At 39.8% G+C, this 26,008-nt stretch overlaps 1 protein-coding gene across 1 annotated transcript; it reads left to right on the top strand.

Moving 5' to 3' along the window:
* Positions 1-3,128: 3,128 nt before the first annotated feature.
* On the top strand, positions 3,129-23,347 carry arih2 (ariadne homolog 2 (Drosophila)). Its single transcript, XM_047374934.1, has 15 exons — positions 3,129-3,286; positions 9,313-9,846; positions 11,338-11,405; positions 11,917-11,989; positions 12,499-12,640; positions 14,599-14,720; positions 15,128-15,237; positions 15,406-15,523; positions 15,690-15,740; positions 15,862-15,883; positions 15,988-16,139; positions 16,556-16,699; positions 18,843-18,911; positions 19,178-19,303; positions 21,821-23,347. Exons 2-15 carry the CDS (start codon positions 9,580-9,582, stop codon positions 21,890-21,892), a joined length of 1,536 nt encoding a protein of 511 aa, XP_047230890.1. The 5' UTR covers positions 3,129-3,286; positions 9,313-9,579; the 3' UTR covers positions 21,893-23,347.
* Positions 23,348-26,008: the final 2,661 nt, after the last annotated feature.

The following is a 26,008-nucleotide window of genomic DNA, read 5'->3' on the forward strand; positions in this document are numbered from 1 at the left end:
ATCTATGATAAGTTGAGTTAAAACCAAACCTTACTGTTGAAACTGTAACAACACATTGATTAGATTAGGCATCATATTTGTTTGGAACTTTTATTCCGTCCATTCACTCAGCAGGGAGTCATCTTTTACTGAATGTGGAGTAACTTAATGCAATCATACCATCCCATGATACTTTAATAGTTACCTAGAATAGCAGTTAATACATTAACATTAAGATTTTCCTAGACAGGTAATCATTTAGTGACTAACTATTATGATTTTAATTTTAAAAAGGATAATACGAAAGTAAATACAAATATTATTCTGAATACATGTCTGGGACTAAATGTGTAAAAAGTATGGAGTCCTTTGATGTTCATTATTCTCATGCTGAATTAAGACCTAATTTGGAGAAGTTAATATGATGTTTTAACCATGTAAGCCAGCGGTTCCAAAGTTTCCCTTCATTATCAGGTGAGGCTGATTGTGACGTATTTGTGTACTAAGAACTGAGAGCTGCAGTACCTTTTATTACTAGTGAATGTGAGTATGAGGAACTTTAAATCTACAATTTAAACTATGATTGGAAACTACAATGCCCTGCAAACGTGTTTCCTCACCTTGAACTTTTTCCCAGTTTTGGCCAGGTACAACCACAAAATTCTATGTATTTTAGTAGCAGTGGAAGGAAAAATAATTAAATTTTTCATTGTTTTTGTCAACAAACTAAAATCTGAAAGTCGTTTACATTTGTATGCAGTCTCCGTTACTCTGATACCTTTAAATAGAATCCAGTGCAACTAGCTGTATTCAGAATTTAAGGCCTTTTTGGTCTATATGCAAAACTAACACTAGACATCACACTGAACACATTCTTATTGTAAAACAGGGTAGCGGGGACCCTTTTTTTTCAGAAGGGACAGAGAAGGTGGTCAGAGCTGATGAGAGGATAGATAAAAGAGAACCAGTCAAAGGCTGCAGCCAGCTGGAGACTGGGACAGAGGATCATCTTTCTAGGTGAGAACCACAATAAGCATACAGCCAGAGATAAAACAGGATGGTCTGGATCACAGCATAGTTGTGATAGGCATCGGTGAGCAAAGAGCACCATGAAAACAAAAGATCACACTTAAATGGGTCATGAGTTAAGCTGTAGAAAATATTCAAGCAGCTCTAGGTTATAAAACATATTCCAATCTTTGAACATCTCATAAAGCACTGTTCAATCTATCATCCGAAAATGGAACATGCCACAACTGAAATGTACCAAGACATGAATGTCTACCTAAACTAAGAAGCAGCTAAGAGGCCCATGGTAACTCTGGAGGAGCTGCAGAGGTCAATATCACCATCCTCAACCTGCAACATGGTGGTGGCAGTATCAGGCTGTGGGGACCCTTTCTTTCACAGAGACAGGGATAATAGTCAGAGCTGATGAGAAGATGGATGGAGCTAACTACCTCAGTCTTGTACAGCGCAGACCTTCGCAGGCTTGAGACTGGAGTGGAGGATCTCCATCCATCAGGATAATGAAACATACAGTCAGCATCTTGAAAAGTTCAGGACCAGAATATTTGTTTTCTACAACCTGATCGCTGACAGTGAACTCAGCTTACTGCAAGCAAAAGCTCCAGAGACATCAACGTAACAGCACACATTTTTTAAACTTTCCTTTGAAAACCTGGGTGCTTTGAAATCTTAATAGAATAAAAAGAAAATGTACTGCATTTGTCAAATGTAAATATAAACAGTTACAGCATTAAGTACTTCAAATCTACCTCCTCAGCAGTTGCAGACCTATTAACTCTGTATTTACTCCTGCCACTCAGCCCTCTTATTCTGATTTGCAACAGAGAAGAGCATTAGAGGAGAATGCATAAAAAAATTGCTTTTACTCCTATACCTTTATTGCCACAAGTGCATTATCTCATCTAACAGAAGAGTCACATTAAAGTTTCACAGTTTCACTTTAACCAATGGAACTTGTAAAAAACACAAAGTGCGTGTTCTGTATCTTTCAGATAAGTGATTTATGGGCCATTAGCGGACCAGGAGTGTTTATAGCATGATATTAGGACGTTGGACACTGAGGATGCTATCATTGTTCACTTAAGAGTATCTCGTGCTTTGACGTTTTATGATGTTGCACTTGTTTCTGCTGCTGACATAAAGTAAGAGTGAGATGTGAAACCTGGAGCAAGCGCTGAAAGCAGCAGCAAGAATGCTCAAACACACTAGTATAGTTACTGTCTTAAATTTGAAAAAGCTTATTCTCTCTTTGCACCAGGATACTCCATTTGTAGTCCAACATGAAAACACTTTTCAATAATTATAAACGTCTTTAAGTAAAAGTAATTTTGTAAATAAATAACTTATTTTTGTTAATGCATTTGATTGTTTTTGAATATATTTATTATCGAAATAATTTCACAATTAAATTTTTTTTTTAATTAATGTCCCTTTATAAGGTCATTGGGTGGGGTTAACACTGCAATAAGAATTGGTTTAATTTAAGTTGGTGGGCATATTACCCAATCACATTTAAGGTCAATATACAAAGTGACAGTTTCAAATATTTTCAATAATTTCATGGTAGACTATATCATAGGACCTATGGAAATTTTATAGGTGATATCATAAAATTCAATTATGATTTGTCTAATTATAATAATTTCACTTATTTCACAATTTAACTTATGATTTTCTGCAATATGGTTCCAATTATGTAGTCAATAACACATTTAAATATTTGTATAAATGTATTTATATGTATTTCTTATCCAATGTGTGTCTTTTCACTTTATTATCATGTATCACTATTTAATTCGGATTGCGACTGTTTGACTATCGAAATATCTTTGCAAATGAAAGCTTCAAGCTGCATTTTTTCCTTCTTCAGTTTTAATCCTAGTTGGGAATGATATATTTCGCTTTTCTCACGCAACTATTTATTTCTTTTTCCTTTTTTAATTATTTGATGCTGTTTTATCGCCTGTTTACAGTTCAACTCTTGATTTAAAAGTTTTTACTTCTGCAAAACCTTGATATTGAGGGATTTAAGCTTTGGCTTGAGTTTGTTTTTTATTTGGTTAATTCCAATATGTTCATTAGCGGGAGCGGTTTAATGCTGAGAATGGCGCTTAGAGGAGAACCTTCGGGGGACGAAAGGCGGACGTTACGTCGTTGATAAGCACCTCTCCAACCATCCACCTTCCGCTTTGCAGCCAAGTAAAAGAGCGAAAATCGCTCTTTACGTTTCCCCCACACAGAGCCCGTTGTTCTGGTCGAGCCAGCTCTTCGTTCAGAGGTAACTGTCGCCTGGTTTTTGCTCTGGAAATGAACGCAGCAGTCGTTTAAATGAATGTGTTTACTCCGGAGCTGCACCGGGCCTTGTTTACATCTCAGTCCCCGGAGTAGAGTAGAAGCGGAGGCTGAAAAGGGAATGATAAGGAGGGGTAGCTACTTCTTGATGTGCTCTTTTATTTTTCACTAAGTAAACCTAACTTACAGTAGAAAACTTCTGTAAGCTCCTTGTTATATAGCTCATTGGTGTAGCTCGTCGTGTTTTGTTTTGTTTTTTGGTCTATTGCTGCTTAAACTGGTGAACAGAACTACAGCATGCTAGCCTAGAAGCTAACCCTGCTAACCACCCAGCAAGCCGCTCGGGGGATTTAACTTCAGCCGTTTAGCTTCTTCTCTGGCGTCCGACTAAGATGCCAGTGTCCAGACTTTATTAGCCCGTTTTCACACTTTAATTTCCCGCTCCAAACACATTTCTACAGTTCAGTAAACCCTGTTATCTAACCTGTAAGGAGTCGCTGTGTTACATTAGCCTAGCGGGATGTGTGTCACCCACTTTGCTGACTATTTTTAACTCGGATCGGGCGGAATGCGAACACCGGACCGTGGCAGGGCTGGCATCGCGACCCACTGGCTGGTTTCCCCCGTGTTTTCTTTCCAGGTTCATATTTGCAAAGTCATATCTGAAGTCCGTTGCCAGTTGACCTCTTTAATGTTTTTTGCTGTAGTGATTAAAAATCCCATGTTGAATGGGAGAAGTTAATGGAATGGACAAGTTAAACTTAATTCTGTTCACAATATTTTTTATCTGTTGTTTAAAAAGAAGTTGTGAGTCAAGATTGATTCCTAAGTATTTACACTCTTGTACGACATCAATTATTTTACCTTGCACAAAAACGTTAGGATCACTGTTAGTATTTGCTCTTCTTGAGAAGTACACAGTCTTGGATATGTTCAAGCATAGTTGGGATTTCTAAAGCCGGTTATACACATTTATCATAGCATCTGTCAACTCTAGCGCAGCATGTTTTGCATCCTTTGCATGGACATACAGAACAGCATCATCAGCATATATTTGGCAGATTACATTCAAAGGACAACAACTTGGCAGATCATTTATAAACAAACTGAAAAGCAGTGGACCTAGCACTGACCCCTGCGGTATCCCAAGATTATTGTTGCGTGATGTTGACTTCATGTTCTGTATCCTAACACACTGTGATCTTGGTGATATATATGATTCAATCCAGTTCAGAGTACTTGGGAAAAAGTTAAAACTAGACAATTTAGTTAGCAGTATCTGGTGATTAATGGTGTCAAACGCTTTTCTGAGATCTATGAAAACAGCACCAACGACACCCCCTGCATCCAATTTTGATTTTATGTTTTTTTAAAAGAAACAAACCGCCATCTCAGTAGAATGATGTTTTCTAAAGCCAAACTGCATCCTGTCCAAGGTATATGGACTATTGTTAAGATGAACTACAATTTGCTCCGCTACTATTTTTTCCAAGACTTTTGAGACTGCTGGAAGTATGCTTATCGCTCTGTAATTGCTGGTTATTGCAGGATTTCCTGACATAAAGACTGGTGTAATGACAGAGCACTTCCAGGGTTCAGGGAAGGAACTTTCATTTATGGATTTATTTATAATAGTAGTTAAGGGTGCGATGAAAGATTCTTTGTGATATTTTAGAAATGTTACATCCATACAAAATGCATCTTTGGCTTTAGAGCTTTTAAGGCCACACACAGCTTTATCAACTTGTGACTGCGACACTACGCACAAATCAAGAAAGGGTTTGTCGGCGTTTAGTGGCATTGGTGAGTGGCATTCTATGGGGGGGGGAATTGCTTTGAGTCAGTTTTTTAACTGAGTCTATAAAATAATTGTTTAAAGTTATTGCAATGTCCCTTGGATCATGAATAACTTTCTCCTCTAGCTGTAGCTCCCTAATTTCTCTGTGCACTATACCATTTCCCGTTAGTTTTTTAATATTTGTCCAGATATCTTTAGCATTTCCTCTTGCAGTACTAATTACATTAATAAAAGAAATTGCTTTTGCAGATCGAATTTCCTTTACCACTTTATTTCTAAGAGAAGTAAATGTCTGTCTATCATTCAGCCTTTTCGTTTTAAGTGATATTTTAAGAGCATGATCTCGATTTTTCAGTAATGTCCGTATGGTTTCATTCAACCACAGGAGGTGATTCTTTTTTAATGGTGTCGCTTTGATTTTTCTAGTAAATGCAGACATTGTGTCCTGGATAACAGTCATGAATACATCACAATTGTCACTAACATGATTATGGGTGAGATAGTTATCCCAATTGAAATTGTTTTAGTCAATTTTGGGATCTCCCTCCTTGGTACTCTCAATTGTTCTGATATTGTTTTCTTAGTACAAGATAATCTATTTTCAGATAGCTTTCTTGAGAACAGAATTAAATTATGGTCTGACAGACCTGTGATCATATTGAACGTCTTTTGAATTCTGTCACACTAATTAGAAAAAACAAGATCTGTGCATGTTTCAGAGGAAATAGTTAATTTAGTAGGACCTTTAATCAATTGAGTAAATTTAAAATTAGTCAATGATTTTAACTGTCTCCAAACCAATTTGTTGAGCCAATTTATATTTAGATCTCCAAGCAAGATAACTTCATTTTTTGTGTCACATTCCTTAAGTAGAGCCTGAAGCTCTGCATAGAAAGCACTTGAGGCTGATGGAGGTCTATACATCCCAATCAGCGTTATTGGCATTTGTGGAGTGAGAGCTATTTTAAGACCAATACATTCAAGGTTGTGTACACTGACCCATTCTATCTGTTTGCACTTTAAGTGTTCCCTTACATAAAATATTACCCCTCCACCCGGATTTCCTACCCGGTCTTTCCGAAAGATATTGTAGCCTGGTACATGCAATCCAGCCATCGGTGAATTTATATTTAGCCAGGTCTCAGACTAACATAAAAAGTCCAGGTTCGAATTACTTGGTCACACTTGGGCAAAATGCTTCTAATATTTAAATGTCCACCAAGCAGACCTCTTGGCTTATGTTGTAGGTCCCAAATTACCTTAGCTTGGTTAAGGGTGCAGTATAGATTTGCAGATCGTTGTTTTTTGAGCACAGGGTTCCTGGGGCATAACCTACTCTTGGACTCACTCACCGCAACACTGCTGATGGAGTCTGAAAGAACTGTTAGCAGTGGTGGAGGTCCCACTGGCAGTGATGGCGGCCCATCTAGCTGAGGTGGAAGTCCAGTTAACTGAGGTGGAGGCCCAGGCAACGGAGGTGTAGGTCCAGCTAGCTGAGGTAGAAGTCCAGTTAGCAAAGGTGGAGGCCCAGAGAGCATCCTGAGGTGGCCTTGCATGGCCATCATCCAGTATTTTGGTAAACAGAAAGTGTTGAGACCTCTTGGTCAGGCAGAGAACCAGATTTTCATCCATTCTTCGATGACAAGTTGCGCTCGCCAACAAACGTTTGAGTATAAAGAGTATAAAGGGAAGAGTAAAGAGTATAAAGGCAAATAACAAATAGGTTGATGACGTATGCCATGATCTTTTTGTACTTTTAAAAAGCTTGGGTAGCAAACACACAGGACCTGCCAGACAGTGTGACTGCATCACGGCAGCCATCTTGGAACATGGCTGCTCCACAACAGCCATGTTCCAAGATGGGGCTTGTCCAAGATGCCGTGGAGCAGCCATGAGAACGTTTGATAAATTGTAGGACAATTTGATAAGAAACTCATGGAAGAACTTAAGCCGCTGTGTCAGAACTTTTCAAAGACCTGCTTGATATTTGCTATAGTCAGCTGATTGGTTCTGGAGCCTCTTGTGATGTCATTGACACACAAAGCAGAATTAGCTGGGGTTTTTATTTCTTCAGTGTGCTTTTTAAAAACCTTACATTTCTGCAAAATCCTGCCATGATCCTGCCAATCTATGCTTTGTTATTCAGCTGTATTTTATTGTCAGTGTACATTTTAAACTGAGAAAATACACAATATTACTCCAAGAATCTCTATTTAATTTAGTATAATGTAGCCCAGAATGTAAGAAGTCTAATTATTGAGTTTTGAACTGGACCAGATTTTAGGGGGTCTAGAGCAGCAGCACCCAACTAGCATAGAACAAAAACAGTTGAATTGCAAATTCAGTGTAAATGAACCATCAACAGGGTCAAACTAGTCCTTTTGCAACCTGGGGGCTTTGAATTAAGGCCAACTAGTCATATGGCATTCATAAAGAAATGGATTTTATTGGGGGAACTCTGTTCTGTTATTAACTATAATTTGCAAAGTAGTTGTTATTATTAAGACCCATTCTAGCTCATTGTATGGATGATAATTACATAAAGATCAACTGTTGAGAGGAGAAAGAGGATGATTCATGAACACCTAGGATTTTAGCAAAAACTGGTTTATGACACGTTTGTTTTTATGCAGTTCAGGTTTCCCATTGTCTACTGTGACTAGTTTAGAAGGAAGAAATGTCTAGCACATCAAGCATTTTATCTGATATTTCCTTCCTTATTTTATCCATGGTAGCATGTCCGTTGTTTCTGCAGAGGACAATGTTCATATTTTTGCAAATGCCAAAAAATTATAGACTGTCTAACTCCTCCCAGGAGTTGTTTATTGTTTTTAATACTCAAGCCACTTATTACTTTTTTTTTCTCAGTGGATTTGGTTTAGACTTTGAATTGGGTGGTCATATTTTTGGGTAGTTGAGTAACTGCCAACAAATTTTATTCTAGTAAATCCTGTACAGTGCTGCGAAAAAACAAATGTCCTTTCTTATCCGTTTCTTCTGTTTCTCCTTTTTCTTGTCATGGATAAATATTTCAGATCTAAAGCAAATTTGAGCAACAGACAAAGATAACCTGACTAAATATGAAAGTAGTTTTCAGATGAGGAGTCTGGGTAAAAAGCTGTTTAAAACACTTCATCTTAATGTAGAAGAGTAGATGCCCCCTAAACTCAGCCACTGGTTGTGTCACCATTGTTGGTAACAACTGCCACCAAATGTTTGTTGTAACTAGTAATCTTTTAATGTTATATCATGATTTAGCTGTAATTAACCGCTGGTTTAATTTCAATAGCCATGCTTAGGCCTGATTGCCCACTGTTAGAACCATGAATCCCCTCAATAGAACCTGACCACAGAAGGTAGGCTAAGAAATGTTAAGAAGCCACACACCTATGGCCTGGTCTTGAGAAATGTAAGAACAAATCTATCAGTCCTGAAATTATTATAAAGCCCTATTTAGAGCTTGTCCAAAAGCTCCACTTTTTGCAAGGTATACATCCCATTACATGTGGTATAAAACCCAGCACCGCATTTCTGAAGAAGATAAGGTTACGGTTTAGTATGAGGGTGGTAATGCTACGACCTGGGGCTATTTTGGTGCTTCAGGACCGGAATGACTTGCTGTAATTGATGGGTCCATGAATTCAGCTTTCTATCCTGAAGGAGAATGTCTGGTTTACGCAGCATTAAAATGGCGTGAAGCACACCAGGAAGTCCACATGTGAATGCCTCAAAAACAAATGAAGGTTCTGGATTGTCCTTGCACTGGAGTGTCTGATAGTAATATTTCTTTGATGATCTGAAATATATGAGTCTGACAGAAAAGCAAATCTGTAAGGTGGCAAATCCTGTTTTCACCGCACTTTCATTTAGATAATTAAGCACTTTTGATGGATTATATTAACTAAAGTACGCAGAGTGATCGTTTTGCTTCTCCACATAGTCTGGGGTAAAGTATATGTTCGCTTATGGATAATATCCTTTTGCAATGTATCTATTTGAAAAAAAATGACTTTGATTGGATGTGTTCTTTAAAAAATATTATAAGTTTAACTTTTAACTTGAAACAATATCACACTATTCGTGAAATCGGTCAATATACTACCTGCGTTTTTTGTAATATCTAAACTAATATGTATCATGTAAGGTTACTTTTCCAACATTTTTGACCTTTTTTGGTCTCCCTTTGTCTAACTGTTCCTTTCTATCTTCTCCAGATTGTGCTCGAGTCAATTGTCCAAATGGGTGACGGAGAGTGCGACTTCTTCTGCTTCTTCCGCTGCTGCTGAGCGCGCTCCATCGCGCCTCAGTCAGACAGGAAGGGAGGGTGTCTCTACACGCCGACGTGAAGTGGAAAGGAGGCGGGAAGAAGGAGGAGGGGGGGGCGGAGCTTCAGTCGAGACATTTCAACTAGAACTGGACCTCTTCAATCCGACAGGTAGGCGGCTCGTCTACCTGTCTGGGTGATTGGCACAATCGACTGAATGTCTGTGGACATGAACAGCCAGGCGTCGGACAGCAATGAAGAAGACTTCGGGGTGAACTCTGAGGAAGAGGAGGATGAAGACGATGGAGGGGAGGAAGAGGATCAGGGCGATATTGCAGGCTATTACGATGGAGTGGCAAGTGATGTTGAGCAACAGGGCGCCGATTCTTTCGACCCAGAGGAGTACCTGTTTACCTGCCTGACGTACAAAGAGAGCCAGCGTGTGTTGGCGGAGGAAGTGAACATTGTGGCTGCTGCTCTGAAGGTGAGTTTATGCTGTCAGTTAACTGAATGCCTGTGAAAACTTCTCTATTTGCTCTAGAAACAGCACAGAAACTAGACGTATAACATAAAAAGTCATACAAACACTGTTCCAAATATGTTTTCCTAGCCTTCCTTGTGTTGAGGGGTCATTGATTATTTGTCACCACTGTGCGAGAGAGCTGTCATTTAAAAGTTGACATTTAAACCATCTGTAGCAGCTCATGCTAGCTGTTTGCTGAGTTACTAAAACATCAGTCTCTGTGTGTACTTAGATCTGAAACCTTCTAATGGCTGCTTGCCTGTCCAAATCCACAATGTTCCATAACAGACGAAGGTTGAAAGCTCAGAAGGATAAAAACGGCAACCTTGCTGTACTCCGTTCAGCCTTCCTGTTAACTATTTCAAGTGTTGCTCTCTCGCAGCCTGAATGGACCTCAGACAAGTCTCGACATGTCCTAGAAAGTAGTTTCCTTTCTAAATAGCTTCTTACAGAGTTTATTTTTAAAACGGCTCACTGCTACTAATAAATAGCAAGCTATGAGTCTTTTTCACTCATTACCAGCGTAAAGACAACATGTTCAGTGTTGATGAATTTAGTGACTCATGTTCCATTCTGCATTGCAAAGCATTGTTTTCTTGCACAGACACAGGTTGAATGCTGGAGTTGACAGTTTGTCTCTCTATGGTGTGTTTAGGTGCATTTGGTTTCTAAAGCAGTGTAAAAAAAAAAAGTTTTAAATATTAGGGGGAACAGTGTGTTCATATTTTTATTGTTTTTTTTTTTTTTTATATTAAAGAGAAATCGTTTACTTGTGACTGTGATATTATTGTTTTAATACTCCAAATATCAGATCTGGTGTGACTAACCCCCAGTTTCCTCAGTCTTCTCACAATGTCCTAGCCTCTGTCCTTGGGCTTTAGCATCTCACTCACTAAATCACTATCAACTGTCTGCAACGAGGGGAGTTTAAAGTCCAAAATGTAATCGTGCCTTGTAACATGTGAATAAATGGCCCTTTGAAATATATTTGCCCACTATATATTGCATCCAACCAGTCCTCTGTGAAACTGAAATCGGTTCGCCCTTGATTGGCTTAGATCAGTGATCGGCAGGTCAGATAATGAAAAGAAATTATTTGTTCTTTTTGAAATCTGAACATTAAGTGCTTTTAAAACTGAAAACCTCCAGTTTTATTCTGTATGTGAACGTATCATCAAACAGCATGTTCTGTGATGCACTTTGTTTTGAGTTGATCAGATAAAGGTTAGGAAAGATCTAGGGGTAATCTTGAAATCGTTAAGTATGTCTTTCATTTTAAACTACTAACCCTATCAAGGAAGCTGGAGAATTAATTTTTCTTAGCTTTTATTTTTTTTATCATTTTATACAGGCTTTTTTTGTGAAGAAAACCCCTATTGTCCTATTTTCTGAAGAAAAATCTTGTTTTAAATTAAAAGTAAGTTTAAACCATCTCCTTTATTTTTCTTGCAGGTTTCGCCATCAGTAGCAAAACTGATCCTGGTGCATTTTTACTGGCAGGTTTCACAAATACTGGACAGGTATGTCTTTTCTTCCTTGTCATGCTTCATTGTTTTTATTACCTTCTGGTTACTAATTGGCTCAGCTTCCTTAGCCATGAGGTTCTCTCGTACCTCCTCCTTTCAGTGTTTTTCCTTGTTATTTACCTTGAGTCTGATTTCCCTGGGATATTTAGTTCATTTAAATTGTGTCTAATGATCCTCGTTCTTACATTTGGTTTCACTGTTTGCACTGCAGTTTTTCCCACAGTGCAGCTTTTACGGATTTTCTAGGCTTATATCTGTATTATTATTTCATGCTGTTAAATTCCCTTTTACTAATTTTGACATTTGAATCCATCAAAAAAGGGAGATTTAACATGTTCCAGCTCAACACTTATAGCTAAACTTTAATAGTGATGACGCTGCTTTTCAAACATTTGTTCTCTGTTGCATGAACTAATCAGTGATAAGAGAGCTCTATTCTGTTTCATTTCTGTTTTCCCTCTTTTGAATTTCCCTTTCAACCTTTCTCTGCCTGTGTTTTACGCAGATGTAAGTCCAACTCTTCTCAGCTTTTGTCAGACGCTCTGGTCCAGCCCAGCAGCACATGCAGATTAGCCGCTGTGAGTATGACTTCTTTCTTTCAGTTTGGGGTTCACTGTTACACTCCTTTATCGTGTAGTTAAATTTACAATTTATGGTACAAATATAAGATTTGCCGCAACTTATTATTATTGTTATTATTATTATTACTATTACTATTGTGAGGAAGAGGAGTAGTAATTGTAGTAGGAGTAGGACTAATAATAGAAGTGAAAGAGCCAAGAGCTATCAGGTCTTAAAACTGTTACTGCTGGAAGAAGAATCTAAGTTGGGGATTTTCAAAATCAGTGTTTAAAATGAAGTCAGGGGAAGCAAAGAGATGCAAGAACCTATTAAAGAGGAAGCTCAGTTTTCTACAATATGACAAGACGGGTCTGTGCTTTTATCGGGGCTGGGAGAGAGCAACATTTTCAACAGATAAAAGGAAGGCTTAACAAAGAGGATTGATTCATGAAATATTTACCGTTATATTTTAGGAGAGTGCTACTGGGACTGCTGTGTTCATTTATTTTTTTTCTGTGTGTTTCAGGCCCCTCAGTCCCTCCAGTGTGGTGTGTGTCTACAGGTCGTACGGAGAGACTCTCTGCTGGCTCTGCCCTGTCAGCACTCCTTCTGTAAAGCATGCTGGGAGCAGCACTGCACCGTACTAGTCAAAGATGGCATGGGAGTGGGTGAGTGCAGTGCTCCGAGTATGTGTGTCTCTCTCTGTTGTCATCCTATGTAATATAGTAGTGGCTGAGTCATTCTTGTTTAGAGGTTTGGTTCTTCATAGTATGCAGAGCTTCACTTTAAAGTCTATCCAGCAGCAGTTTTTTACTGGCTGAAAGCTCTGCGCATCATACATATTTCACCAGGTTTCTTCATATGTGGAAAGTCAAAGTATCTAAGACAGATTTTGAGCTTTCAGGGGAGATTTGATGAGTCCCAGATGGATTAAAGTTTACAAGGCAAGCATGCTGTTGCAGCAGCCTCATGAAAATCAGCGCTTGTGAAAGTCTGCTTGTGTCAGCAGCAAAGCAAACGAGTGTGTGGGAGTGTACATGGATTGGTTTAAAGTTGTGCAATGTCTTGTGTAAAACCAAAAAAACAATGTACGGTATGCAGTTTACCAGGGTTACTTTCCTAAAGTTGTGACTCTACTGGTTTGGTTTATGAGCCTGCATGGATGAAAAAATGTCCCTGTGTCTCTTTTAAATGACATCTCTGATAAGTTCGGTCTACATAACGTGGGTCTACGTCAGACGGTTGTTTGTTGGCTGCAACAAGGACAGATTTAAAATGACCTCTAACCCAAGCCTAGTGTAACAATAGAAACCATTTTGTTTTCAAACCAAACACAACAGCAGGGATCTTCCAAGTTACTGATTAATCATAAAAACAAAACCATGAAGAACCATTTTGTACAGCATCGTGTCCAGTCAGTGCTCCCTACAGTTAGAATTCACTTTGCTGGTGCATTTTTTTTAATCTTAGAGCTGATTTAGTCTGTTTTACATATGCAATAAGTGCCTTTCAGAAGTATTGTTACTTTGTTATTTTAATGTATTTTGTTGTGAAAGGCCGACACAAAGCAGAACTGAACTGTGAAGGAAATATTATTCATGATTTTTCTGAATTTGGTATGGCATGCTTTTGTAATCAGCCCCATTTTAATAGTTTATAAAACCACCTTTTACTGCAATTACCGCTGCAAGTTTTATAGGTTATGTTCTTCACTGCATTTTACATCTAAAGAGTGTAATTTCTGCCAATTGTTTTTTGAAATTAGGTGTGGACTTTGACTGGGCCATTCTACCACATGTATATGCTTTGATCCGAACCATCCATTGTAGCTCTGGCTGCATGTTTAGGGCATTTCCCTGGTTTGAAGGTGAACCTCCACCCCAGTCTCAAGTCTTTCTCTGTATTTAGCTCCATCCATCTTCTCATTAACACTGATCGTCTTCTCTGTTCCTACTGAAGAAAAGCATCCCCACAGCATGATGCTGCCACCACCATGTGTATGGTGTGTTAAGGTTAAGGGTGATGTGCCACACATAGTGTTTTGTATGTAGGCCTAAAGATTTGATTTTGGTCTCACCATAGAACCACTGTATTTGTAGTAATGGAAAAGTATACATGCGTCTAGATGTAACAGGGTGAAAGGGGCTGAGTAAAAATGCGTATAGCCCTTTTTATTTTTATAAAAAGCTTGGTTTGGTGTCATTTCCCTTCTACTTCACCATTATGCAAGAAAATGCATTGAGGATTTCGGATGCAACCTAACAAAGGAAACGTAGTTTGTATACGTTTGCAGGACCTTTTATGCATCCATTGGTTCCTGCCTCATCGATCCATTATCTCTTTATATGTTTAGTTTGAAAAGCAACTTGACTACTTCCTGTGGGATAAGGGCTCTGAAGGACGCCCTTTGTGGAAGCTAGTTTAATCACCTATACATCCTCTGGTCTTATCGGTATCATGAAAGAACAGCTAAACTGCTGGTATCAATATGGTATTGTTTCAACCGCCAGTTTATCTTGTTTTAACTGAGGAAAATGGTGACCCTCCTCCTGTTAGTCAAAGCATCAAAAAGAATTTAAGTCTGGTCCATATTTTGACTCTTTATTAATAATGTTTGTGGTTTCAGGTATCTCCTGTATGGCTCAGGACTGTTCCCTGCGGATGCCAGAAGACTTTGTCCTCCCGCTGCTGCCAGGAGAGGAGCTAAAGGACAAATACAGACGCTACCTCTTCAGAGACTATGTTGAGGTGTGCCACTGTCTGTCTGTGGGCTAAATCTGCTGGCTTGACACTTACTCAAAGTCAGAGAAGATATGAGTCATACTTTTTCCAGTCTGTATAAACATTTACACAAATGATGAAATCTCAAATGGGATGTTTTAAATCTTACTATTTAGACTCACTCAGTAATCAGTTACTGTCTACTTTTTACCAACAAAGATTGATGGAAACAACGATTTCATTACTTTCAACGATTAGATAAACATTACATCTAGATATTAAGCACATCCTTCCAGAAATTGTCCCTGTAGACCTGGGTTAACCACACATTTAATTGTTTAATCAAAACAATTTCAAGTCAACAATAAAAAGACATAGGAGTGGTTTCCTATGACGTGCATTTATTCCTCATGATGTGTTTTCTTGTTTTTCAGAGTCACTTCCAGTTGCAGTTGTGTCCAGGTGCAGACTGTCCTATCGTCATCAAGGTGCAGGAGCCCAGGGCGCGCAGAGTGCAGTGCAGCCGCTGCAGTGAAGTCTTCTGGTACGACACACAGACAGTGGTGTTCGAAGATTTTTTTTTTTTTAAGCTGTTATGTGATGAACAAAGTCAATAGAAATTTGTGAATCACTTCATGGAAAATCTTGTTGTCTGTTTGGTGACAGACTTTCTAAATTTCTGCTAATTTGCTGCATATTGTGTGTCTTCCAGTTTCAAATGCCGCCAGATGTACCACGCACCTACAGACTGCGCAACAATTCGTAAATGGCTGACTAAATGTGCAGATGACTCAGAGACTGCAAACTACATCAGCGCCCACACTAAAGATGTACGATCGCTGCACGTGAACCCACTCTTTGTGACTGCAGATACATACTGTACACTCGCAGTTTTGTATATTAAGTAACAGAGCGCGGATGTGTTTCTGTTATTGGATCAAAAGTGTGAACGTCAGATCAGATTTTAGTTTAAGGTCTGCTTATTTTTTCCCTCAGTGTCCGAAATGCAATATCTGCATTGAAAAGAACGGAGGGTGCAATCACATGGTAAGAACCACATTTTGCCAGAATGCCGATGATACCTCTGTTGAGCCTGACTGGGTTTTTATTTTAATTAACATGCAGCTTTTTGGTTTATTCATTTCTCCTTCTTTTGTGTTTGTTTCAGCAATGCTCTAAGTGCAAACACGGTAAGTTTTGGTTTTTGCGTAAGAAGCCACAAGTCATTATGCATCACAAAAATACCCCTCATTGTGGATGCAGAGTGTATAAGGATTTTGTTTTCTGCTCGAAGACTTCTGCTGGATGTGTCTTGGAGACTGGAAGACTCATGGCAGTGAATACTATGAGTGCAGCCGATACAAAGAGAACCCTGATATAGTCAACCAGAGCCAGCAAGCTCAGGCCAGAGAGGCCCTCAAGAAATACCTCTTCTATTTTGAGAGGGTAAGGTGCTTTATTTTGTTCTTTTAATCACCGTATGATCACCCTAATATTCAGAACCTCCAACTCTTTAAAGGAGTAGATAAAGACAGGAAATAAAAAGGATTTCAGACTTAAATCTTTCTCGTTTTTAATGTTGAATTTAGATTTTTATTATTTAGCCTCCTAAATAGGTTTGTGGTTCATTTAGTCGTTTGCAGAGAGAAACAAGTAAAAGATGTCTAAATATTAGATGGACAATGACATGTCCAAAAGTGAAGCCTCCTTAATGAAATTAAGTTGAAGGAAAACCACACTGGAAAAGCTTTAAGCAGCTGATCTACTGTTCAGTTATAGTCTTAACTACAGATATGTTTTATAAGTGAGTGTTTTGTATGCCCTTCATATAAGCTTATTTGTTGTTTTTGTGTAATGACAAGTGGGAGAATCACAATAAGTCCCTGCAGTTAGAAGCTCAGACGTACCAGAGGATCCAGGAGAAAATCCAGGAGAGAGTAATGAACAATCTGGGTACTTGGATCGACTGGCAGTACCTGCATAATGCTGCAAAGCTACTGGCCAAGGTATGGTGAACACACTATATACAGGCCGTGAATTTTGTGTCTGGATGTTTAAATAACAAAATACAGGAAAAAAATGGCAAGTATACAGGCATAGATGGAAATTCCACTTTATTGTTGGGGGGGGACCCAATAAAAAAAAAGAGGAATTTTGGGTCGTTTATTCGATTCTTCACTTTCTTCCTTCCTCACTGACTGACCTACCTACCTCCTTCCTATATACACAACCCCTCAAAAAATAAAGGAACACTTAAACAACACAATATAACTCCAAGTACATCAAACGTCTGTGAAATCAAACTGTCCACTTAGGAAGCAACACTGATTGACAATCAATTTCACATGTTGTTCAAATGGAAAAGACAACAGGGGGAAATCTTTGGTGATTATCAAGACACTCAATAAAGGAGTGGTTCTGCATGTGGGGACCACAGACCACTTCTCAGTATCTATGCTTTCTGGCTGATGTTTTGGTCACTTTTGAATGTTGGTGGTGCTTTCACACTCGTGGTAGCATGAGACGGACTCTACAACCCACACAAGTGGCTCAGGTAGTGCAGCTCATCCAGGATGACACATCAATGCGAGCTGTGGCAAGAAGGTTTGCTGTGTCTGTCAGCGTAGTGTCCAGAGCCTGGAGGCGCTACCAGGAGACAGGCCAGTACACCAGGAGACGTGGAGGAGGCCGTAGGAGGGCAACAACCCAGCAGCAGGACCGCTACCTCCATCTTTGTGCAAGGAGGAACAGGAGGAGCACTGCCAGAGCCCTGCAAGATGACCTCCAGCAGGCCACAAATGTGCATGTGTCTGCACAAACGGTTAGAAACCGACTCCATGAGGATGGTATGAGGGCCCGACGTCCACAAATGGGGGTTGTGCTCACAGCCCAACATTGTGCAGGATGCTTGGCATTAGCCACAGAACACCAGGATTGGTAAATTTGTCACTGGCGCCCTGTGCTCTTCACAGATGAAAGCAGGTTCACACTGAGCAGATGTGACAGACGTGACAGAGTCTGGAGACACCGTGGAGAGCGATCTGCTGCCTGCAACATCCTTCAACATGACCGGTTTGGCAGTGGGTCAGTTATGGTGTGGGGTGGCATTTCTTTGGAGGGCTGCACCGCCCTCCATGTGCTCGCCAGAGGTAGCCTGACTGCCATTAGGTACCGAGATGAGATCCTCACACCGTTTGTGAGACCATATGCTGGTGCGGTTGGCCCTGGGTTCCTCCTAATGCAGGACAATGCTAGACCTCATGTGGATGGAGTGTGTCAGCAGTTCCTGCAAGATGAAGACATTGAAGCTATGGACTGGCCCGTCTGTTCCCCAGACCTGAATCTGATTGAGCACATCTGGGACATCATGTCTCGCTCCATCCACCAACATCACGTTGCACCACAGACTGTCCAGGAGTTGGTGGATGCTTTAGTCCAGATCTGGGAGGAGATCCCTCAGGAGACCATCCTCCGTCTCATCAGGAGCATGTCCAGGTGTTGTAGGGAGGTCATACAGACACATGGAGGCCACACACAATACTGAGCCTCATTTTGACTTGTTTTAAGGACATTATATCAAAGTTGGATCAGCCTGTAGTGTGTTTTTCCACTTTAATTTGGTGTGTGACTCTGAATCCAGGCCTCCATTGGTTAATAAATTTATTTCCATTGATGATTTTTGTGTGATTTTGTTGTCAGCACATTCAACTTTGTACAGAACAAAGTATTCAATGAGAATATTTCATTCATTCAGATCCAGGATGTGTTATTTGAGTGTTCCCTTTATTTTTTTGAGCAGTGTACGTACTGAAATGACAGAGTAGATATGCTGTTAATAAACAACTGATACCTTTGTGTGAATTAAACCCAAGTTGTTTTATGCTGAACTCCATCATATAATACAGCCATATAAAATGTGTTCAGAAGAGAAGGAGTTAATCAGGCTGCTAAACTTTGTCCCTTCATTTGCTTTTGTTTTCCTGCTGGAATCTTTTTTTTTTTTTTAAGTGATACAGTATAAATCATCAAAACGTATGTCAGTAAGCTGATTATGGTGTACTAGCTCACTTTGAAATTTTTAAATTTTTAGTCAAAATGTTAAATATTTGCCCCATCTATATGGTGTCATGAGTTTTCCTTTGTTTCCAGTGTCGCTACACGCTGCAGTACACCTACCCTTATGCCTATTACATGGAGTCTGGACCGCGCAAGAAACTGGTGAGAAACAAACTTCAACACAATCAACTGTAGAGTTTTCATTTGTTCAAATGATCTGGGGAACTAAGTACACCCCAAAGCCCCCAAATTCTTAATCCTAGAAACTAAAAGGAGGTCTAGTTTTTTGCCATTACTTTATATCAATAAGTTTGTCAATATTTTACCTCATATCTTCAAACAAGCTGTGCTTTATTTTTGACTCTAAAATTTAAAATTAATGTAAACTGTATCTGTTTCAGCCTGATGTTTTTTTCTGTCCTCTGCAGTTTGAATACCAGCAGGCCCAGCTGGAAGCAGAGATAGAAAACTTGTCGTGGAAGGTGGAACGAGCTGACAGCTACGAGAGAGGAGTGGTAGGAGGAGAGGGCGAGCTCAGTGCCAGTGACAGAGGGGTATGGATGCAAAATAAGTTCTTTGAGGGGAGAGGGCAACCCATCAAGGGAAAACGAACCACACAAAAATGTCCAGTCTATTCTAAATTAAAAATCTCTGTGTAAGTTACAATAGTTGTAGGGCTTAAGGAGTTCCAGATAGAGCATATTTAGAAAGAAGGGTTTTCATCTTCATTCATTCATTCATCTTCTATACCGCTTATTCCATAGTGGGTGACAGGGGAGCTGGTGCCTATCTCCAGCAGTCAGCGGGCGAGAGGCAGGGTACACCCCGGACAGGTCGCCAGTCCATCGCAGGGCAACACAGAGATACAGGACAAACAACCATGCACACACACACTCACACCTAGGAGCAATGTAGAGAGACTAAAGACCCCCAGCTGGGGGTCGAACCCAGGACCTTCTTGCTGCAAGGCAGGAGTGCTACCGACTGCTCCACCATGCATTTTTTGTTTTTCAGGTTTTGCATCTTGCATGTAAAATTTATATTGATGTATATGTTGTATATCCGACCCTTGATATACTGACAGCCCACTGATAAATCCAAAATAGGCTATTTTAAAGCTGTTTTTTATCTGATCGCATTTCTTTGAAGAATCTATACCGGCCATACTGGATTTTCTGTAGTATTAAAGATTTTCAAATAAGGCTTATCTATGTTTGATAGTGTAATAATCCCCAACCACAATGCTATCACAGAACCTAACTCCAACATTGAATGGTAATTTGTCTCACATACAGATAAAGAAACTTAACTACGCATAGGGGCTCTACTCAGATTTTCAGTAAGAAACTGTTGGAGAAATCTAGAAATTTGAGTTTGGAACGATGTGGAATTTTGTTGAAGAACTTTTGTAGTGCAAATATTTGCCTTCGCAATTCACTTAATAAGTAAAGGTAAAGTTGAAAAGAGGTTTAAACCAAGGTTAGGTTGTAAAACATTTTCCCACTAAATTGTTCAGTTCATTGAAAAATCCAGGGTTAGGAATTCTGGAAAAGTTTGGAAATGTCTGGAAAATTAGCTTTTATCATTATAAAGGGCTGATTAAGTATTGAAAAAAAAACAATTTGTTGAGCATGGAAACATTTTTGATTTTCCAGACTTTATAACTTTTTCTGAAGTAGAAGATAAAAAAATTTTTAAAAAAGTATCGGGCAGCCAGCTGGAGGGTGGGGGGTTGTGTCCTCTTTTTGAATTTGTGGTCGGCTGCATTTGGATCGGCTGAGCTGAGCTGGTTGGTGTTTCTCCCTGGACTGTCGTTGCAGTGGCGCTGATGTGGTGAGGTTGTTGGGGCATAGTAAGGGCCGTCAGCCCCAGGTGGGTGCCGCCTGCTGGGGACTGCTTGCCAGGTGAGCTTGTCCCGTCTTGCTGTGGGGTCGGTGGGAGGAGTCTGCTGTGACTGTTGTGTCTGCTCTGTGGCGCTTGTGGGCGGAGACTGGGGTGGTGTTGCGGGTGTGCTCTTGCATTGCCGCTGCAGCATGCTGTGTGGAGGAGGGCAGGATGCAACGGGGGTGCTTGGAGCTGGGCTGTGTGGAGCTTGCCCTGTATGGATCTGTCTTTATCGGCTTTCCGGGGGTGGAGCTCTGTTGTGGGGATGTGCCCCTGTGGGGAGGGCATCCATGGCGTTTGGGTTCTGGGGCATGTGTTTGATATGTATGTCCTGGTTGTCCATTGGGAAAATTCATGTTGGGGTTGAGATCGGAATTCATTGGGGGGCTGGAACTGTTTTGTCCTGGGATGGCTCTAGTTGGCGAGGTCATTTGGACCGATGTCAGAGCAGGGAGTTGGAGTCATTTGGGTGGTGCCAGCACTGGTCTGGACTGGTGCTGGGGCGGTCTGCCTGTTTTCACCCAGGAATGAAAGGGGCTACCTCCTGAGTCCGTGGGCTGGTTGCCCCTCTGGGGTATCGGTACCTGGACCTGTGAGTATAGCGTATGTATTGGGAGTGCGAATGAGTGCATGACTTCCATTGTTGTGTGTCTGTTCATTGGGTGTGTGTGAGTGTTTTTATGTGTACGCGTGACGGTGGAGAACGTATGTGTGACTGTGTGCGCCTGTTTCTGTGTCAGGTTGGGTCTAGGGCTGCTCCCTCTCCTGGATCATTTAAAAATAAAAAAAATCTGAATGCTTAAACAACACATCTACCTGGCCTCAGCAAAAGTGGAAGAAAGGGCTCTGGTTGGTGGCCAAAGGGGAACTTTTTGGCTTTTATACAAAATCAGTTTGGGAAAAAATAACACAACACACCACTCTGAACACAGCATCCCTGAAGTGACAGGTGATGGTGGCAGCATCATGCTGTGAGATGCTTTTCTTGAGATATTCCAAGCTTATTATTTTATATTATTATAACATCATCCTGCTTTAAACTATCAGCCTGAAAAAGATGTTTTTGATGAGTAAAAATGTGAAACGTTCTGTGGATATGAATGTTTACAAGACACTCTGGGCATTGAAGGGTGCTGATGACAGATCTACAGCTTTAGATGATCTATGACATTTTATTTATTTTGCAGGATCTGGAGAATCAGATGCACATTGCTGAGCAGAAGCGACGCACGCTGCTGAAGGATTTCCATGACACCTGAAGCTCCAATCGCAACTGCAAAGCACCAACATCCTTCCTCCTTTTTTCTTCCTTGCTTCCCTACCTTTGCTTCCTTCCACAATCATCTGTTGTTGCAGTCATACTTACCCTCCCTTTCTTTGCCCCCCCTACACTCGTTTGCTCATTTGTCTTTTCCTCCTCTCACCACCATCATGCTGCAGAATCGCAGAATGTCGAGCTTGTAACCCCCACCCCCTCCTTCTCATTTCATCCCCATCTCCTTCATATATTTGACACATCAGTTGTGTTTACACTTGTTTCAGCTCATCAGATCTGATCTTGTGGGCCACAGTTTGAGGTTTTGTGTCTAAAAACAGAGTAAAGTCGCTTTGAAATAAGAAAGAAACAATGTGTTGCCTGCTGGAAATTAGGAATCTTTCTGGATAGTTCTCCCAAGAAAAGTGGGCTTATCGTTAGAAAAGAGCATTTGGAGTAGAGGTTTGTGCAATTGAGTAGAGGAGGAATATGTGGTAGAATGATCACCTTTTTTCTTTAAGGCAACAGTGCAACCAGTGGATCTGTATTTTGTGGTTTTCATATAAATCAGACTTATATACAGGTACTTGCCAGGTCTTGCACCTGTATTAATAATTTCTGGACATTTTAAAAATGGAGATTGTACCATGTACACGTGCTGTACTAAATCCATATAACTGATTAAAATAATTCCTAAAGGTGTATTTTTCTGGTTTACATAAACTCATCCATCCATCCAGAGTTTAAGAAAGTTTTCTGAATTGCTTTCTGGTTTTGTTTTTTTTTTACAGAATATTCTCAGTACCCTACTCAATATGGCTAACTTCAAACCAAATCTAGTAGTAGTAATATTTAAGTTCAAAATAGTTGAGAAAAATGTTGGGATTTTGACAGCAGCTACTTAAATTTTTTGCCACCATTGTTTTCCTCCAACTTTTACCTTTTTACTTGGAGATGCACCATGACCTAAACATAACAGATGAGGTAAAACTACAGAATTGTCCTACTGATACTGATATTATGACCTTAATATTTTGAGAAATGCAGACTGAATTAGACTTGACCTCCTACCTTAAGGTCCAACATTGGTACCTCCACTGATCAGATGACAAACCCGGTTTGAGTGTAATCTCATTCGTCATTCACAAGCGCTACAGCACCTCCCACCAACATTCAGATGGCGTGCACACGCCGACGCTCCCGTGTGCAAACACTCCACTAAAGACATTTGCTGTTAATTTGCCCATCTCATGCTCTTTCTTCTGACTTTACTGTCATCCCAGCATTTTATTTGGCTCTGTTCTGTTTTCCTTCAGCTCATGTTGCTCACCTCTGAATAATGGCTGTTGATAGTTAGATCATTTAAAAAAATGGAAGAAAAAGGAAAAAAAAAATTGCTGTAATTTTCAACGGTTGTACATTAATAAAGAAATAGAGTTACTGAGAGTTTTTAAAACCAGACGGTCTCCTGTGTGTTCATTAAACATACTAATGCTGATTAAACATGCACCACGAGTTCCTATGTCAAACATTCAGCACATTTCAAAAAGAGTGAAAGTTTGAGAAAATAAAGGAAATCTGAGTAAAATGATATGAACCTTTTTTAGATTTTTCTCTTGCAGTAAAAGAGGTAAAACTCTGACACCTCATGTTCAGAGTTTTTTTTTGCAGCCTAATCTTTTCCAAGAAGTCTTTTAGTTTTACCGCTCTGCTTGACCTTACGTGTGTTACTCAGACATTCATAGACAAGTATGCAAATGATCTAAACGCCTCCATAATAAACCAGCTCCACATAGCTGCAGGAGAGTTTTTTTTATATAATTTTTTCCTGCACTAGAGGCCTTTATTTTTTCATTTTTCAATAGTAGGTAGACAGGAAAGAGGACAAAGGTTGCCGGTTCTGGGACTCAAACCCTGGACAGCTGCATCGAGGACTATAGCCTCTGTACATGGCTTAACCCCTTACAACACCAGCGCCGAGCTTGGCTGCAGGATGGTTTAGACCACCACAATAATTCAGAATAAATCAGATGCCTTTTGTTTTGTAAACTTCAATATATATATCTTGTTCTTATATATGGTTTTGTTTTAAAAGAATAACACTTCAATCACAGTTTTAGGAAACATCACACAGGTATTGCTCATTTGGATAAGCCTTTTTGACCTGTGATACATAAAATTAAGATACGCTGTTGGATCTTTATATCCGTTCAGTACATGAATCAGCCAGAAAGTTATTTTTAGAATAAGTCTTGAACATACATTGATTGATCTGCGCCTGTGCAGCCCCATGTGTGGCAAACTCCAGTGCACTGTGTATTCTGACACCTTCAGAAACATCATTTACTTCTTCACCAGTTTGAACTACAGTACCTCTTATGTTGGATCGGGCCACATGGACCAGTTTTACCTCCACCTCAGTGGGCCTAGGCTGTCCATGACTGTTGCAGGTGCACCACTGTTCCTTCCTTGAACCACTTGTAATAGCTATGGACCACTGACCCAGTTGCCTACCATCACAATCTGGCTCTTGTCAAACTAGCTCAGAATCATTTTTCCTTTAGCCAACACTAACTTTGAGGACCAAATGTTCCCTTGTTGCCTAGTAAAATTCCACCCATTAACAGGTACCAAGATTAAAAGGTAATTAATGTTATTAATCTCACCTATCAGTGGTCATAATGTTATGCAACATTGGTGTAGGCAATGGGCTGTAGTTTCAATCTCATTGTGGCTAAACGCTCTAAATGTATTGATGGCATGCATCCCACGAGATGCAATGAATCAACTTAACCTGAGGGAAGTGCCGTTTGATTCCTTTTAACAATATTTTCTACAGGATTGTGTCAGCACACATACTAACTAAATATGACTAAATGAAAATATGAGTAATACAGTTGCTTCCTTCTAGTTTGCTGTGCCAAACAATCCAGTGAGACTTACTCTCAAAGCACTCCAGACACAATAAGCCGGAGGGAAATGGCTGTTATCAGAAAATGTGACCATGCTGGAACTCCTTACTGAGCCAAATTTTTTTATGTTATGTACCATTCACATAAGTGCACCTAAAACACAGGCTCAGGGATTCTGATAGCTGTTCTCAGAAAATGTGACTGTACTTTGATTTTATTGAGTATTGACATAAGGAGTTCAGTGAGAAATGTTTTGTGTATTGTAAGAGAGAGGAAAGTCACCTTTAAGATAAATATTTTATTTGGTGAATAACTCAATGAAACAGCGTTGAAACTCAAAGCAAACCCAATTTGTACTTCGACTGTTTTTGTTCACAATCCTTTAATCCATTAAAGGTTAACCTGTTATTGGTTTGGATGCATGGGTTCAAAGGCCTATGCACCAAACGTTCAATGGGTTTGGTGTTCTAGGCCATTGATTTGCGAAAAAGAGAATATGATTGGGTTGATCCATTGATCGAAAGAAAGTTAGCCTGTGATTGGTTTGGTCCATAGATTCATGTAAATGTAAAATGAAAGATACACAGGGACGAGATCGTTCAAAGATTTAAAAACAATAATATTATAAATTCAGTTCTGAAGTTCACAGGTAGCCAGTCCAGTAAACCAAGAACTGGAGATCCGTGGATTCTGGTGGGGACTCTAACTGCAGTGTTTTGTTTAAGTTGTACAAGATTTAAAGTTTCTTGTAGCAGGCCAGCAAATAAAGAATTACAAGATGGGAAGACACAAATGCTATCCTAAAGGTGACTTTCATGTTTCTACTGTACCCAGTTTTTCATTCAAATGGCCAGATGGTCTGAACTTATTGTTTACAGATCTGTAATAATACAGTGATACTTTCTGAGAACAGCTTGAGTAGTTCTTCCCTTCATCTGTCCATATTACCTCAGTCCGCAAGGGAAAGAGAATAACTGTCCAATCAGAACGGTTTGAGAGTGGAGTCTGACGTACAAGCCCGCCAACTATTTGACTCCGCCCCATCCGGCGTGCTGTAGGCGGGGTTATTGGCTGTAAGTGCAGTGACTAAATAGGTGTTGTACAAAAAAATGTTAATTCATAAATAAAGAAATAAAACACTCAGTAAACGTGAATATTTAGGCCCAGCAGAAAGTGTTCCAAAATTCATAATAACTACTTTTTTGTGA

The sequence above is a fragment of the Girardinichthys multiradiatus genome, chromosome 1, assembly GCF_021462225.1.
Source record: "Girardinichthys multiradiatus isolate DD_20200921_A chromosome 1, DD_fGirMul_XY1, whole genome shotgun sequence".
Classification (NCBI taxonomy): Eukaryota; Metazoa; Chordata; class Actinopteri; order Cyprinodontiformes; family Goodeidae; genus Girardinichthys; species Girardinichthys multiradiatus.